The sequence below is a fragment of the Vulpes vulpes genome, chromosome 4 (genome assembly GCF_048418805.1).
Source record: "Vulpes vulpes isolate BD-2025 chromosome 4, VulVul3, whole genome shotgun sequence".
Lineage (NCBI taxonomy): Eukaryota > Metazoa > Chordata > Mammalia > Carnivora > Canidae > Vulpes > Vulpes vulpes.
This window is the reverse complement of record NC_132783.1, coordinates 1,427,947-1,446,185: the sequence shown is the minus strand read 5'-3', so window position 1 is coordinate 1,446,185 and position 18,239 is coordinate 1,427,947. Positions and strand designations below refer to the sequence as shown.

The 18,239-nt window shown below is 38.1% G+C and overlaps 1 protein-coding gene across 7 annotated transcripts in view; it reads right to left on the bottom strand.

The window, feature by feature from the left end:
* The window catches only part of INPP4B (inositol polyphosphate-4-phosphatase type II B), a 440,596-nt gene that overhangs the window by 156,392 nt on the left and 265,965 nt on the right, over positions 1–18,239 (bottom strand). For all 7 annotated transcript variants that reach the window (XM_072755181.1, XM_072755185.1, XM_072755179.1 and 4 more), the window contains 2 exons: positions 4,879–5,009; positions 4,388–4,492 (listed from right to left, as the gene is read on the bottom strand). In XM_072755181.1, coding sequence (XP_072611282.1) covers positions 4,388–4,492; positions 4,879–5,009 — 236 coding nt within the window. The remainder of the gene's footprint in view (positions 1–4,387; positions 4,493–4,878; positions 5,010–18,239) is intronic.

The window sequence follows — 18,239 nt, the reverse complement described above, 5'->3', positions numbered from 1 at the left end:
CCACAAAATGACTTTGACATGAATCACAAGACAATAAAGAATTTTAAGGGAAATCTATCTCAAAATAGTCCAAACAATTCAGCAGCATCATCCAAAAGTAATTATATTTCGATGAGGTGATATACCCAAACTCAAGATACAGAAATCAGGGAGGTCTAAATAGCTCCTCATTTGCAACTAAGGGGCAGAGAGGTTAGCTGACTCATCCATACTTATCTAGTAAATTCTGGCTTCTGTTGCACCTGACTAAAACTATCACTTTATGATATACTACAGATTTTTTCTTTTTTTCTTTCTTTTCTTTTTCTTTCTCTGTCTCTCTCTTTGCTATATATTATAATATGCTATTATATATCTATAACATAAAATTTAAAAACTAAAGCATAGAATAATATTATAAGAATCCATATTTTATAATATTCATAACTAAGTTTATGAAAATAAAATTTATCGAGGTGGAAAATTTTGTTCTTAAATTCAGGATTTTTTTTTATATTTTATTTTTTATTCATGAGAGACACAGAGAGAGGCAGAGACACAGGCAGAGGGAGAAGCAGGCTCCATGCAGGGAGCCCGGTGTGGGACTCGATCCCGAGACCCCAGGATCACACCCTGGGCCAAAGGCAGATGCTCAACCACTGAGCCACCCAGGCACCCCATAAATTCAGGGTTTTGTCTTTGTTACTGTCACTGTTGTCTAAGATCTCTATTGGAATTGTATTTGTTGCATTTAATTTAAGGGTAAAAAGTTATCTTAATGGGTCTGGGGGCACCTGACATTAAATGGAGGTTATTTCATTGTCAGTATGAGACATGACAACATTAGTTCTGCTTAGTTACTCGTTTCTCTAGCTATACATTAGCCTTGCATTTGGTGAACCTGCCTGCTGTTGTTTGCAAAGCTGCCTCTCCAAATATAGCAGGCATATTAATCAAATCAAATGTGGATTGATGTAATTTACTAATGGTAAAAATGAAAATAAATGTAGACTATATCCAAATAACTCACCAGTGAAAGACCGAGGCTTGGCTAATCTTACTTGCATCATTACCTTGCAAATGTTGTCTGTAATTCAGCTAACCATTCAAATCAGTAACCATGGATCTTAAATAAATTTAACTGCAATTCATTTAATCTGCTGAATATATGTTATATAAGTAGGAAGAAAATTTGATTGACTGCCATTTACAACTTTAAAATGGCTAAAAGTTGTAAATGGCAGTCAATCAAATTTTCAAACAAATTTGCAAACAAAAAGAAACGATGTTCAGAAAGGTTATTAACTTGGTCAATGTCCAAGAAGTAAGTGGCAGGGCCCCAAAAATTCAATTTTTCAATTTCTATTAAAACATATAGTTGGTGATCTAGTTTATAAAGCACTTACGGCATCTGAATTCCAATCCCAAATAATAAATTTTAAGCCTATTATGAAAACATAAATATTTTAAAAAACATATAAGCTCAATATTACATATTACATGTATGATATGTATGCCACATATATACAATGTATGTAAAATTATATATATTTATATATATGAGTGTGTGTGTGTGTGTGTATAAAATTTACATGAGTTAGCCTCTGGGAAAAAATCAGTATGTAGTACAATTCAGTACCTTTGCATTAATTATTGGCCATTAGGATATCTAGTCTTTTCCCACATTTTTTCTTTTAGGTTTTCAAAAAGAGGAACCAGTCTTCCTGAAAACTGCTTTGTCAAAAATATTCTTGCTTATGACTTGTACCCAACATCAAAATTTTGCTTTTGTCTATACTATTTGATATTTGTCATCACAAGAAATTCCTTTATATATCTTGCTATTATGGGTTGATTTATACTCCTCAAGAAAGATATCCTAGAATATGACCTTATTGGGAAATACGGTCTTTACAGGTGTAATCAAGTTCAAATCTGGTCATTAGGTCAGGTCCTAATTCAATACAAATGGTGTCCTTGAGGGGGAAACCTGAACACAGAGACACACACGGAAGAGATGATGTAAAGATGCACACACAAGAGAACACTGTGAGGATGGAGGATTGGTAAGATGCACCAACAAACCAAGGAACAGCAAAGATTGCCAGCAAACTACCAGAAACTAGCAAGAGTTGAGGAAGTGTCCCCCTCTAGGCTTCAGGGGGAGCATTCCTCTGCCAACACCGTGATTTCAGACTTCTGGCCTTCAGAGTGTAAGACAATAAATCGTCGTCGTTTAAGCCATCTGGTTTGTGGTCCTGTGTTACAGCAGCTCTAGGAAACCGATACATACCCAAAACCAAACTAATTAGGAGAATTATGTTTGCTTTTCTAAATTTCTTGAGTTGCCAGTTTCTTCCTTTCAAATTAGAGAAGCAGAAACGGAGCACATTGTATTCATCTGAGCTTACTCTAGTCTATTTTTCGGACAGTATCCTGGAAGGCACAGCATAAATGGTCTGTTTTTGTTTTGTTTTCAAGAAATAAGTATAGTAAGAGCTCACTTAGATAATAATTTTTATAAGAGACAGGAGGAGGGAGAAGCAGGCTCCATGCCAGGAGCCCGACGCGGGACCTGATCCCGGGACCCCAGGATCGCACCCTGGGCCAAAGGCAGGTGCTAAACCGCCGAGCCACCCAGGGATCCCAGCTTCTTTGTTCTTTGTTGATACTTTGGTCTTTATGATTTTTAAAACCATAGATGTTATGTTCAAACTACTGACAGATATCAGTGATCAGGGAAGATTTCCTAAATGCTTCTATCTATCTATCAATCTAGATAGGACCAATCTATCTCATTTTTATTTCAGTTCTTTCACTGACATAATTTTTGGTAAAAAGGATTCAAGTTAAAATTTCAGATAGTTGAGAAGGGTTACTAAAGATACTACAATTATACATCAGAATGAGTATAACTACACTTAAACTGACACAGTAGCTGGTCATATATACACACTCATAGGCACAAACTCAGGAAAAATGGTTATTTTTTCTGGTTGTAAAACTTCAGATGATTCTAAGGCAGAACACAGATTTTAACTTTTTAAAACCTAGAACTTCTGTATTGCGACAATAGCTACAAAATAGGATGTCAGCATGAGTCCTTAGATGTATCTGTTCTGTATGTTCGTATGTCAATACATTTATCAGAGAGGGCTGGATGGTCTAAAGTAACTCTTGACTCCCTAGGAATATGGGTACTAGTAGGATGACCACACCATTTCTCATTAAACAGGGAGACTTTTGAGAGGAAAGAGAGGTGAAGAGCTTTGTTAACGATGCTGGACAAAAAGTGTAACATGGGACTTTTGCTATATGTGAATAGAAGCAGATACTCACTGTACTTATGCACAAAAATTGATATAGCAATAAGTTAAAGTAAAAGGGAGATGAGAAGAATATATTTAAATATACTTTAATGGGCAGCCCGGGTGGCTCAGCAGTTTGGCGCCGCCTTCAGCCCAGGATGTGATCCTGGAGACCCGGGATCGAGTCCACGTCGGGCTCCCTGCATGGAGCCTGCTTCTCCCTCTGCCTGTGTCTCTGCCTCTCTCTCTCTCTCTCTGTCTCTGTCTCTGTCTCTCTCTCTCTCTCTCTGTCTCTCATTAATAAATAAATAAAATCTTTAAAAAAATAAATATATATTACTAAGAAATAGGGAATTATGTAGAATGATAATGAATACAGTATGGTATCCACTATAAACCTTACTGAAGTATGTTTATAAAAATCTATGCACTTTTCCTTGACAGATGTTTCTCACATCTGAGTACAGTAAAATACACTGTCACTTTTTCTGTGATAAATTCCTTTCTCAAAAAGAAGGGAGTGACTATTGATAGTTACCAGTAAGTCAGAAAAACAGCCTATGAGTCTATCTTTGGGCTTTGATTTTTTGAAATAACAAGCCTTATTTTTCCTTTTTTTCCCCTTAGTTCAAAACACTAGCATGGTTATCAGTCATATATTTTTTAAAGATTTTATTTATTCATTCACGAGAGACACAGAGAGAGGCAGAGACACAGGCAGAGGGAGAAGCAGGCTCCATGCAGGGAGCCCTACGTGGGACTGCATCCCAGGACCCCGGGGTCACACCCTGAACCGAAGGGAGATGCTCAACCACGGAGCCACTCAGGTATCCCAGCCATCCTTGATACTACTTAAGGTAGCTAATATTTATTTTTCATATTAATCTATGATCAATCAGGTGTCATATTTTTAACATGATAAAGAAACAGCAACAAAAATACTAATAATCCAGTTTATAGTATTCAGGGTCATCATCAACTTCAATTGTTTCATCTTCATCTTTATATAATTTAAAATTTTTAAATTTTGCCAATAGTCAAGCTTCTTTAAAAAGACACACTAACACAATTTGCCCACTTAAAAAAGAATATTATAGTACCTTTCAAGTGAGGGCTGTGTACGTGCATTCTTTGCAGATGAAGATTTATGGGAACAAATTCTAATGTTTTCTCTCCTTTGCTGCTGCTTGATTTGAAAGAGGACCCTAGATAGGAAAAAAAATTGACCATTATTAGTAAATGAATAATAAATGTGCATGTGTGCATGTATGTTGAGAAGTATGTGTGACATGGAAAAATGTTACAAGGATTTCAGAAAGGAAAACATGTCCTGTGTAAGCTACTTTTCTTTATAGAAATTCAATTTTAAAAATGCTCAGTTATTCATATAATAATCCCATGGGGTAAAATAGTGCAATTTGTTTCTTCTTGGTCTATCATGCCAAGATAGTAGAATGAGAAATAAAAGGGTTTCTTTAAATTTTATTTTGGCTTGTCTATATGCATAACAACACTGTGTATTACTGTTTTTACCTAACATGCATGGAATGTAATTCAGTTTGAAGATACAAATAAGTTATTGCTTTCATACCTGTTTCCTTGCTAAGTTCTGTCAGAATATCTTGGTACATATTCACCATTTGATCACAGTGAGTGAGGACATTTTTCCGTAGATTGTCCCAGTGTGGAGAAAGCTCACCAAGTTCTTTTAGCTCCTGGTTTCTGTTAAGAATAGAAAAGTGGAGAAAATAATTATTCTGATCTTAAGCCCACAGACAAGGAACACTTAATAAACACCGCCAAACTAATAAGAAATTGATTCACCATCTGTTTCAGGAAAGCTCTATGTACTTATTAGAAAAAAAGTTCTATCTTTCTGTATAAGCTATAACAATATCTTCCTAGGTATGTTTCCTGAGGCAAAAGAAACAAAGGCAAAAATAAACTATTGAGACTACATCAAAATAAAAACTTCTGCACAGCAAAGGAAACAACCAACAAAACTGAAAGGCAGTGGACAGAATGGGAGAAGATATTTGTAAATGACATATTCAACGAAGGGTTAATATCTTAAATAAATAAAGAATCCAAACAACTCAACATCAAAAAAAAAAATAGATAATCCAACTAAAGAATGGGGAGAAGACATGTAGATGGCCAACAGACATATGAAAAGATGTTCAACATCACTCATCATCAGGGAAATGCAAATCAAAACCACAGTGAGGTATCACCTCACACTTGTCAGAATGACTAAAATAAAAAAGACAAGATTCAAGAATTGGTGAGCACATGGAGAGAAAGGAACCCTCTTACACGGTTGGTGGAAATGCAGAATGGTACAGTTACTGTGGAAGACAGTATGGAGTATCCTGAAAAAGTTAACAACAGAACCACCCTATGATCCAATTTCACTCCTGGGTATTTATCCAAAGAATACAAAACACTAAATCAAAAGGTTAGATGCCACACGATGTTTATAGCACTGTTATTTTACAATAGCCAAGTTATAGAAGCAGCTCAAGCGTCCATGAATAGATGATGCATAAAGTATGTGTATATATATATACATGACATATATATATATATAGAATAGAAAACTCAACCATAAAAAATAATGAAATCTTGCCATGTCCAACAACATGAATGGATCTACAGAGTATAATGATAAGCAAAAAAGGCCAGAGAAAGACAAATACCATAGGATTTCACTCTTATGTGGTATTTAAGAAATAAAACAAAAAAAAAGAGACAAATCAATAAACAGATTCTTAACTATGGAGAACAAACAGATGGTTTCCAAAGGGGGTGAAACAGGTGAAGGGGATTAAGAGTACACGTATCTTGATGAGCACTGAGTGGCATATGGAATTGTTGAACCACTATATTGTACACGTAAAATTAATATAACACTGCATATCAAATACATTGGAATTAAAATAAAAATAATTTTAACACAAAGGAAGATATTAATAGTTTAGTTCACACAAACATTAAAGCTCTGAATGTTGAAGAGGTAAAACAATACAAGTTAAATGTTTTCACTGATAAAAACTTCATAAAGATGACAAAAGTTAACTATCCCTTATCTATCTATCTATCTATCTATCTATCTATCTATCTATCATCTATCACATTCAGTTAAAAAAGAAACACTAAAATCTCAGTAGAAAAACAAGTTAAATTCTAGGCTTCAGTTATCCAAAATAAAATAATGTGGAAAATAAATAATGTGGGAAGGGCTTTCTGACTACGTCTGAGGAAATCACAAGATATTTAAGTAATCCAGAGTATATGTAATAAAGCTGTTAAATTTTTTAAAAGCCCATAAGTGGTATAATCAGGTGTGATTTATTGGCCTCAGTTTCTCTCAAGAAGACAATTTAAGTAAATGCAGTATGCATATGTTTTGTCTTTTCTTTATCAAAAGGAAGAGCTAATCATGCCATTTAGGTTTTAATTATTACCTTTTATCTAATTCTCTATCCTTTAGCCAAGTTAATTCAAATCATCAGAATGCCTTTTTAAATTATAATGATAAATGGTCTAATATGCTGCTTGGTTAGATCTCTTATTCATTTCTGTAACCTTTTACCAACAACATTTTCATGAGGCTAATTTAACCAGCAATAATGAACCTTCTTTGCTATTTTGGCTGTGAAACATGCTAAATACCAAGCTAATAAATTCAGAAGATGTAGAATCTTTAACATCCTGTTAAATGCAAGAATAATGGATGGTGTGCAAAAATGTGACTTGCTTTCAAATGTTTGTGGCTACCTTTGTTTTGTTTCAATGGGGATGCAGCATAGTACTGCTGCATCTTTTATCCGAGGTCTTTACAATTTTTGTGAATCTCATTCCTCACTTTTCCGTAGATTAGCTTCCATCACACAACCTTCATGGGAAAACAGTGATTAATTAATAGACCATGAGAGTAAAGGAAGTTCATGATTGAAGTTGAGCCGGGGGAGGCTGGAGAACTGGGGAGTTGAGTTCTCTGTGTGGACTCAAATCGCAGAGTATTCAAATTCAGGACAGAACAACCACCAACAACACAAATAATTCCAAAAGCTTGAGATACCTAAATCTAGAAGAATCTGGGCAGTTAGGTCAGATGTGAGAGAGACACAAGTGTGATATCAACTTAAAACACAAGGTTTCAGGCTTTACTTCCGATATACAGGTATAATGAAAATGTTGGTTAAGTGTTCCTATTTAACACTAATGAAAGCACCATAGGTTTGCAATTTGTGTTGTCTCTGAATTCTTCTCAGAAAGAATGAAAAGAGAGATGGTGAGGGAGGGAAGGAAGGGTGCTAGTGAAGCCGCGGACTAGACCGTAGGACACTGGGCTGGGGAGAAGCCCAGCAAAGCATGGTGAAAAATGTTTAGTGTTCTTGGGGAGCGACTCGAGAAAAGCTGAAAGGAGTCCATAATCTGCTGTTTAAAATTTATTACACTCCTCCAATATGTCAAAAATCATACAAAAATATATAGATGAAACCTTGCATTCACTGCTTATTTGTTCTTATTTGTTCTAGAAAACGGCACTGAACAGCTGCACGTCCTGAAAGGGAGAAACGAAGCAAAGTAAAGTTTCTTTGGATCAAAAAAAAAAAATCTCAAATACAGGAGAGCTATAGAATAAAGGTATAATAAACCAGAGAAGAGTAATGAAAAAGTTAGAAAACAAAATGGGACATAGGAAGAGAGTAGTTCTAAGTTTAAGAAAAATCAAAAACATTAATTACACCAATGCATTAAAATAAATGAAGAGAGCCTGAACGCGAGTGTACCCAAATCAGTAAACTTTTCAGTCGAGAAGGCAAGAGCTGTTTATACTATATGGTAATGTGTTTACTCAGTGAAAAAGAACTTTGACATTGGAGAACCTTGCGTTGTATCTCAAGCCACATTCTCTAGGAAACAGACCGAGATCAAGCAGTCCCAGGTTAGCAAGAAGGAGGTTAAGAAGAGTTTTGTAGGAGAAAGAGAAAGCCGAGCCAAAGTGGGAGGTTACTGAGTTGGGTGGAGCTTCATAAGAAAATATGGCTAGTTACTGGGTCATGTGAAACAGCTCTAGATAAGTCAGATGGAACCAAAGTACCCTGGAAAAGTTTACTAGATGGAAGAAGAAACATTTATATGCCAACACCTTAATACCTTTTACAGTATTTCATTGGTCAAGAGTCATCCTATGGGACATTAGCTCATCTGCACTTCCAGTTGTCTCTTCTGGGTGCCCACTAGGGAAGTGATATCCCAGTGGGGACAGAACTATCCTAGTCTGGTCATAGGTACCAGAACCACTCTGGATCTTTCTATGGCAGATGTCATTGGGGGCATGCTAACGCCTGGTCTTCACCCTGAGGGAGGCCAATGCAGCTTGGTGTTGTTAGGAAATAGGTGACAATGGAAGCAGTATTCGGAGCCCTCCAGTGAGCAAACTGGCCAAAACTTGAGGAAAGTTTAGGGCTGAGCCAGTATAGAAAAGCATATCAGCTGGGCCCAGGACAGGCAACCCCTTGCAGAACTCACACTTCCATCATTTCTGATATCCATGTAGCATATAAACAGCATCCTCGTGTCCTCCCTACGAGGGAGTTCAAGTATAAGCCTTCAAAGTGATGGCCAGATGCACTTCCCCAAAATGAGGTAATGAACCAGGCTACAATATCCAGTATTACAGTGATCGTAGGGGCCTTGGTGGATGTTCCTCACCAATCTCCTCTACCACTCGTTCTGGATTTTCCTCCTATTCTACTGGCATCTCAGCTGGTCTAGGTTGCTGCCCTGCAAAGCGACCCAGTCATGAATTCCAGGTTTAGGCCCTTAGTTTCCTTGCTCTTAGGAAATCTTAGTTGCTGTACTTCCCCATTCACCTCTGGGCATGGAGCACATCTAAGTGCCAGACCTACTGTTTCTCTTTGCCCAGATTATGAAGCAGCAGCCCTACTTCCTCATGGTCGTAAGTACGGTCTCTCTTGCTACCTTTGCGAGTCCACTGTAGTGAAAAATGCATGATCACCAGATCATATGAGAACCAAACATAGCTTCCACTTAAGTGGGACTCTTTATGGGTTACGGACAGGACTGCCCCTCCCCATGCCACAAGAACCAGAATTCTAACTGGCAAAGTCTAACATGGTGGGGAAAGGAAGCACAAATCCACGAGTGGAGCATTGTAAGTGATTGTAAGAAGGGCTCATCCTGTTCCCAGGAGCTGTGTTCTACCCGTGATGGGCACAAACATCCTATATTGGCTGCTGGTTTAGCACACAAACTTCATCCTGGAGGCCAGCACTGCAGTCTTGCGGTTTACCCCCCCTAGCACGGTGCCTTAGCCGAGCCTTTCATGATTAGCGTTACTCCACTACCATATCAGGTTTGCGACTTTTGGAGGGTGGGCCATGCAGCAGTTGCAAGCTCACTGCTGCGCTTCCTTTGTTATAGCAAGTGTCCTTTGGTAGGAATAGTGTTATGAGGGACACCCTATCATTGGACCAGGCATTCTGTAAACTGTCGGATGTGGGTGATGTCAGCGGTGGCACTGTGAGGAGGGAAGGTAAGCACATATTCAGACTTTGTTTCACCTGCTTAGGACAAGTTGCTGTCCTCTCCAAGTTCAAGGGGATCCAACTTGATTGGCCTGCTACCAAATAGCTGTTGGGTTTCCCCCAGGAATGGCACCCTCTTAGCATCCACTGTCAGTTATATATTAGTGGTTGGTTAAGCACTAGACAAATAGTCTTACTGATATATGTATCCTAAATATAGCTTAAAGAAGCATAAATATTTTTGTGCATAGATGATAAAGGCCTTTTTGTGGATGTATATGTGTTTTATGTTACTGAATTCCCCTATTATTTGATGTTTTACCCACATATGTTAAAGGCGGAACAACTACTTGTACAGTTTCCACCTGTTCTTCCAGTGTGATTATTCCAAAATATCCTGTTAGACTATCCAAGTTATAGGGCAACAGACTTAATATATCTTTTGATATAGTTTAAAATAAAACACTACAAACTCACAAAATGTTACAGTTGGAAGGAGATTCAGAGGATAATTTGAAACCTCTCATTTCACAGACGGGAGCATCTAAATGAAATAGCTTGTTAGTCTCAGAGTCACTGTAATACCAAGTCTTTTAGACTATAATCCTTCTGTCCACTCTTTCCTCATCCCATATAATACCCCACTGTAGGGGATCCCCGGGTGGTGCAGTGGTTTGGTGCCTGCCTTTGGCCCAGGGCGCGATCCTGGAGACCTGGGATCGAATCCCACATCGGGCTCCCGGTGCATGGAGCCTGCTTCTCCCTCTGCCTATGTCTCTGCCTCTCTCTTTCTCTCTCTGTGACTATCATAAATAAATAAAAATTTAAAAAAAATTAAAAAAAAATACCCCACTGTAAAAACAAAGAAACACGCACGTGCGCGCACGCGCGCGCACACACACACACACACACACACAATACTATACCTTCTTTATGGGAGGTACCTAATGAGCCTAAGCTGAATGAGTGGAGTTATTGACTTTTAGGACTATATTTGTAAACTTTCATGTATTTTTAAAGTTAACTTTGAACAAAAGATAAGTAAGCCATAACTTGATATTTTTACTTCTGAAACTTTTAGTTAGAATGGAACAGCTATTAGGGTTGTAGTGCACGAAAATCGATATTCTCTAGAATATGTTCAAGTGTATATTGGTGTCTGGTATTACAAGACCCACAGATAGAGTCCAGTCTCTGCCTGATGCCATATTTCTGTAGGCCGCAATCTTGGCATCGATGTTACCGTTAAACACACACCTTCACTAAGCCTTTGGTGTGAACGGCGAAAGGGATGAGCTGTGTAAATGCATTTTTAATCCACAGAAAAATATTCTTAAAAAATACTCATTCCCAACTATAAACATTCTCAATTACTCACAGTAACAACAACTTCTGCTTTCAAAAGCTGTCTCCTTCAATTGCAACTTCACAACAATAACAGCAAAAATGTCTTCCTGGAAAATCCACTGCCTTCCTAAACACATACAATCTTTCATGAATTCATTACTTTGCTCTCACTAGAGCTCTATCTTTAAAACAAATCTTTTAAGAAACAGGCTGGGACTCTCCTAGAGTCCAAGAGGTAGACAAAAAGACGTTGGAAAGAAAAGGCTGAGTATTCAAATATTAATAAGCTTAGGCCCCTTACACATTAAACATTTTTTTGGCACTTACTGCCATCCATTCCCTTTTGCTTTGCTACCTACAAAAATAAAAGGTAAATCAGATAAAATAAATCTCAAAGGACACAGATGATTGCTAAGGCTTACTTGGGAAATATCTCCTTTTTTTTTTAAGAAATATAACACTTTGGATGTTGTAAAAGTATGATATTCTTGATACTTGATGAAATATTCATGCCAATCTCTGGAAATAACCTTCTTGTGCACTTTTTGTCTACATGGCTTGTTTTGTCTTACCTCGTTTAGGTATTTCAAAAACACATGTTTTTCCTAATCAGCAAAATCGCAGGTTTCTGGAAGTCATTATGAACCTCCCATAAAGGAACGCACTACTAAGTACATAATATGCTTGAAACACAAAACTATTGAATAACATAAAGAGAAAAGTGAGATTGAAAACAAAGAAACAAGCCTATGAAGGATGAAGAGAAATAATTGAACACAAAGTTAAGACTTAGGGAAACTTGAAGAAAACAGCCAAAACTGCTTTAAAGTTTTTGCATATAAAACATTGGCAAGAATGTTAAATAGATGAATAGTTTTTAAACTTTGTTCCCTACCCCCCCAGGGCTGTTGTGGCTAGAGGGACAGAGGAGGGTGTTGACAAGAGAGAAGTCAAGTACATGAACAGGCACCAGGCCCTTTTCCTTACCCCAGCCAACCACCAGCTCTAACTAACTTCTTTTTGATTAATACTGAAATTCCATGCACAAGTTCTATAGGGGAAAAAAGTTTCTGCTGGTCAAAAAATATAAAATTTGGTTTAAGATCACTAAAATAGAACATAGTTTAAAAAGGAGAAAGTTCATCTTCTATTTAAAACATAGTTTTAAAAAATAAAAATAAAAATAAAAACACAGTTTTAAACCCTACTGATGATGTATTCAAGGAGGAATTCCAACAGGGGGAATATTTTCTCTAGGTCCACGAATGTGGCCGACTTGTCTTGTTCATCTTTTTGTTCTACTCCAGTCCTTAGTTTGTGGAAAGTGTTCAATATAGGCCTGTGGACTGACTGAATGAAACGTCTGCTTGCAGACTGTTGTTCTTGTATTTCCCTGAAATTTGAGATAAAGTCAGAATATAATTTAATCCCGAAGTAGAATGTTGAGTTATGCCCCAGTTAAAATGAATAAATGCAATAGATAAATGAGACACCGTTGAGTCCTCCAACTTTGTATCATCTAGCTCTGAGACTCTGGATTAGTCAAGTCTTCTTCAGGGATAGAGAAAGACTTGAAAATGTATCTTCATACGGCATTTCTTACTGTGATGATTAAATTATATGTCCAACTTGGCTGGACAAAGTGTCCAGATATTTAGTTAAATGCTATGGTAGGTGTTTCTGGGTGAGATTACCATTTAAATTAATATGTTGAGTAAAGCACCTTGCCCTCACTAATTTGGGTCATAGACCCAAATAGACCGCATAGACCTCATAGACCCATAGACCTCATAGACCTCATAGAGCAAAATTCCCTCTTGCTCATTCTTGAGTAAGAGGTAATTCTTTTTGATATCTTGATAGACTGACTTTGAACTGGGACACTGGCTTTTTCTTGCCTTTGCACTCAAATTGAAACACTGGCTCTTCCCAGGCTTTAAGCTCACAGGCCTGTGGATCAGCACTATATCATAGACTGTCCTGTGTTTTCATCTGTGGACTCACCCTGAAGGTGCTAGGACGTGCCAACCATCACGATTATGTGAGCTAGTTCCTTATAACAACTCTGTCCCGTCTATTTCCGTCTGTCTGTCTCTCTACAACATACACGCACGGTATTTGTTCCTTTTCTCTGGAGAATCCCCACTAATACACCAACTATAACAGGGTTTCCATCACAAAGGTATATGATCCTCTCTGTTTGGTACAAAGAGTTGGAGAAAGGGGATGGGATAGAAAAACCTGAGAACAAGGTTCAGACTCTTCCATGGTCTTTTATCTCTCTCATCATATTTTACAGATATTCTTGGTTAATCTTCAACAAGAGGAAAGAATATGCACGAGGAAAAAGACAGTCTCTTCAACAAATGCAGTTGGGAAAACTGGACACCAATACGCAAAAGAGTGAACCTGGACCAGTTTCTTACACTATACACAAAAATAAACTAAAATGGATTAAGGACCTAAATGTGAGACACAAAACCATAAAACTCCCAGAAGAAAGCACAGGCATTAATTTCTCTGACATCAGCCACCAGCAACGCCCTTCTGGGCTTCTTCAAAAGAAAAATGACTATAGAGATGCTTAGCTTGTTTAAGCACAAGAATCTCTGTAGTGCTGAGCCAAAGCACCACATGTGAACACCTAGTTTTAACAGAATTGTGAACCCAGAATAATAAAACTTTAAAATCTGCAAATACAAAAATTCCTGAAATTATGAAAAGTAATCATTGTAATAAAGAGTACCTGAGCATAATAGTTAATTCATTTACAAGAATGTAGTAAGACCTAATAGCCTGATAAAAATTTATATACCAAAGGCTATGGCCCAGTTAAAAAAGGCATTAGAGTGTTATTTGAAATTGTTATTATCTAAGTAAATAGAAATATTTCCCTACAATGACCTGCACAATACCCTTTTATAGAATAAAAATAGCTCTACAACTTCACCGGAGCTTTCTGGTAATTATCGTGCTCTAAAAGTACATGTGGGCACGCACGGGTGCAAAGTGTAACAGCCAAGCTGCTTTCATTCATTAAGCCAAATTAGACCTTAAATCAAACTCAAAAGAAATCATAACAGATTTTACCTATTAGGGAAAAAAAAATTAAATACTAGTCAAAGAACAGACAACATAAATGACTGGTGGGTGGTTTCAATTTCATAAAGTGGTTGGGTGACACCATAAAACTGAACAAAGTTCAAACAGATATCACATTTCACAGTATTTTTCACAGTATGTTCAACCCACAATTCAAACCGTCTGTGCTTTAACCCATACAGGGATAAAAATTACATCCATAAATCACGGGCTTTAAAAAAAAAAGTGCACTAAAAAAATGACCATGTGGTTAATGTTGCAGCCTGTTAAGTCGCTATTTCACTGAAAAATGACTGGCTATTCTCAGCAGCCATTCTCTCTGATTTCCATATGACATTAAAATAAGTGGCTGTTGTACTGCACACTCAGGAAGGCTCCAAGTTATATGCAAAGACTAACATTGGGACACAGTAACTGAAGGATTTAGTTGTAATCACAGAAGCAGTGTGTCCTGATAAAGAGCCAGGCTCCACCATTTCATTTTAGGTAACGGCGTTAAAGAAAATGAGGGAAAACAAGCATGTCTTATTCCACCTGTAAAAATCTATTTGCTGTTCTTGATAAAGGCGATTTGGTGTTTATTTGCCTCTAAGTAACATCTTATTTACACTTTGAAGTCTGTTTTAAAGTCATTAAACATGAGTGACATCTTTTTTTTTTTTTTAATATCTTACAGCTCAGTGTCCCACTGATGTTTAAAGTGGTGGCATATAATGTGAAATTTCTCTGCAATCCACATTTATTAATTACACGCCTTTTTATTCCGGGTACCCATGAAAATTACGAACTGTGCCTGGAAGTTCAACTGGCAAGGCAAGAGAATGTGCTGGCCCTTTCGGTACCTTTTCATTATTCCTGCCTGTAATTTTAGAAAATGAAAGCATTTCTGGGTGTTTCTCCTTCCAATTTCCATCCCTGGGTCTGGAGTGCAGAGATCATGCAGTTAAGTTTCATGAGTAGATGGCATTCGAGTGGCTCCATAAAATGCTTGGCAATAGGGATCTTTGGGAGACACCATAAGTTTTCCAGATAATCAAAAATACTTCTGTATAGAATGTGTCTCTTTTTTATGTTCAAAGCAATCCTTGGAGATAATTGTTCCAGAGTGGGACTAAGTACAACTAAAAATTCAGTTGCAACAGCCGCATGGCTAACATCCTTGACCGTCCACTATAGAACATTTCCATCATCATGGGAAGCTCTATTGAACCGCGCTGCTCTAGACGAATGAGAAGAATAGAGGTGAGAAGTAAAGTGATTTGTCCGATGCTAGTAAGTGGCAGAACCAAGACTTGTGCCCAGGCTTGGTGACTGCAAATCTTGCTCTTTTTCATTTTAATTCCTGGGGAGGGGCAGGGTACGCTTTCTTCCTGAATAGGAGGATTGAAATCTCTCACCTGAGGGACTCATCTGAACGCAACTTCCATCCAGCTCAACAGAAGCCTCATTCAAGTATTTTGCTGAAGTGTTCACTCACCAGCCAGCTTGGCTACAAGTATTGCCAAGAATGTCAGCAACAGGACAAAATTATTACTTATTTTCTACTGATTTAACAAATATTTATGCAGTGTTTATTATGCTTATTTATGTAGCACTATCATAAGAACTTTACAAATATTCGCTCATTCAATATGCACAACAGCCCAATGAAATAGGTGTTATTATTATTTTCCTCATTTTATAAATGAGGACGTTGAAACTTCAAGAAGATAAGTAATTTATTCACGGACTCCCAGATTTTGAGTAGCAGAATTGGAGTAGCAGAGCCCAGGAGCTCTGTCTTCGGTGTCCATGTTTTAAACTACTAGGCTAGATTGATTCTCCATTAGAAACATTATACAATCTCATTCCCACTAGAAATAACTGCACAGGACATGAATCTTGATACTAACAACTTGGGAAAAAAAGAACGAGAAAATCTTCTATCTTTTACCTGCTAGGGGAGAGTCAACCTTTTCATTCTCCACATTAAATTCTAATGGGCAGGAAGAAGGGAGAGTTTTATATTGTAGCCCTTCTTTTTATTTTTTATCTTTTTTTAAAAGATTTTATTTATTTATTCATGAGAGACAAAGAGAGAGAGAGAGAGAGAGGCAGAGACACAGGCAGAGGGAGAAGCAGGCTCCATGCAGGGAGCCCGACGTGGGACTCAATCCTGGGTCTCCAGGATCACGCCCTGGGCCAAAGGCGGCGCTAAACGGCTGGGTCACCGGGGCTGCCCTCTTTTTCAAATTATAGATGTCACTGCTGGTTATTCCACATTTGGGTTGTCCAGTAAAACTCTCTGTGATGATGGAACTGTTCTATAGCTGTGCTATTTAATACGATCACTACTAGTCATCTGTGACTCCTGAGCATCTGATAAATGACTAAGGTAACTAAGGGATGGAATTTTCAGTTTCCCTTAATTTTAACAAATTTTAACTTAAGTTTAAATAGATACAAGTGTCTACTGTAATGGATAGCACAGACCCAGACGGCTCAAGTGAGAACCAGTGGAGGCTCCTTTTTTCTCTTCTAAACCTCATGCTCCCCCACCATTCCCTAAATCGATGACATATACTGATCTGTTTGGTCATGCAGGCCAGGCCGGGATGCTGGAGTCATCCTGAGCACCGTACTTCCAGATATAATACATCAAGAAGTCCCGTTGATTTTAGCTGCTTAAAAACTCGCAGGTGTATGTATATTTCTCCATCTCTCCCACTACCATCCTGGCCTACGCCACCGTTATTGTCAGCCGAGGCAACCACAATGTCCCTTAAACTATTTTATCCCTCCACATGCGCCTCCTTTTTTTCTAAATGCAGTCACGTCATTCTCTGCTAACAATTTCAGTGGTTCTTAGGAAAAATATTACACCACTGAGGGCTTATCCTATGCTGGGTATAGAAATAGCATAAGAAAATTGACGAGTTCTTCCTTTCCTATGGTCCTGATTGATCTGCAGCCTGACTCTCATTCCAAGATCACCGTCTCAGCTCCAAACACACCAGCCCTGTGGCTGAAGACCGACCCGGTCTGCCTCTCTGCCCACTGGGAATTTGTGGTACCATAGAGTGCACGTGTCTAGGAGATGCGCTGGATTAGTAAACTAAAGAATATTAGAATAAACGATAGACTCGGCTTTCTGTCTGAAGCTCTACAGCACTCAGCTAAGATCAACAGCGCTAACAGCTTTTGCACGCGGAGTGGCTACTACGTACATGATTCTCTGCACAGCTGGTGAGCGTGGCTTCCACACAGTGCAGGCCGATGTATGTGCACACCGGGCATTTTTGATCAATGCTTCACTTTAAACCTTGGCATAACCACGTGTACCCTTCTTTATAGTTAGAAAACTGTAGCTTAGAGCAGTTAGTAAATTGTACCAGGTCACATAGCTATTAAATGGAGTTTGGGGAAGCCGCTTTCAAACCCAGAGCTGCACTTCACACACACACACACACACACACCCCAAAACAAAGCCCTGCACTGTCCTGATTGCTCATTTAATTAATACAGTAGCCTTAAAAGACACATGATCATGTTGTTACCTATCAAAACCTGGAAATTGAAAGATTAAGTAATTTTCTATAATCATAAGCACTTATTGAGTGGCAGATAGAGGTCTTTGAACTAAGGTCCAAAATAATTCCAATTCTGTGTTTTTATCACTATAAAACACTTTCCCCTGCTCGATCTATTTTGAATAATCTTGGCACAACAGAAAAAAAAAACACACTTGAAATGAGCTTTGCCACAGCCCTTCCTGTGCAGATATTGTAATATTCAAACAGCAAAGTAAAAGGCATATTTCTATCACCAGCTTGAGGATACTAAGCCCTCTGCAGGACCTCTCGTTGCAAGAATGCATAATGATGAACCTAATGGCACCCAGCATCTGGCCTCAATACGGGGAGACGTTGGGCCAGTGCACGTCCCCCGATAAGTAGCCCACCGT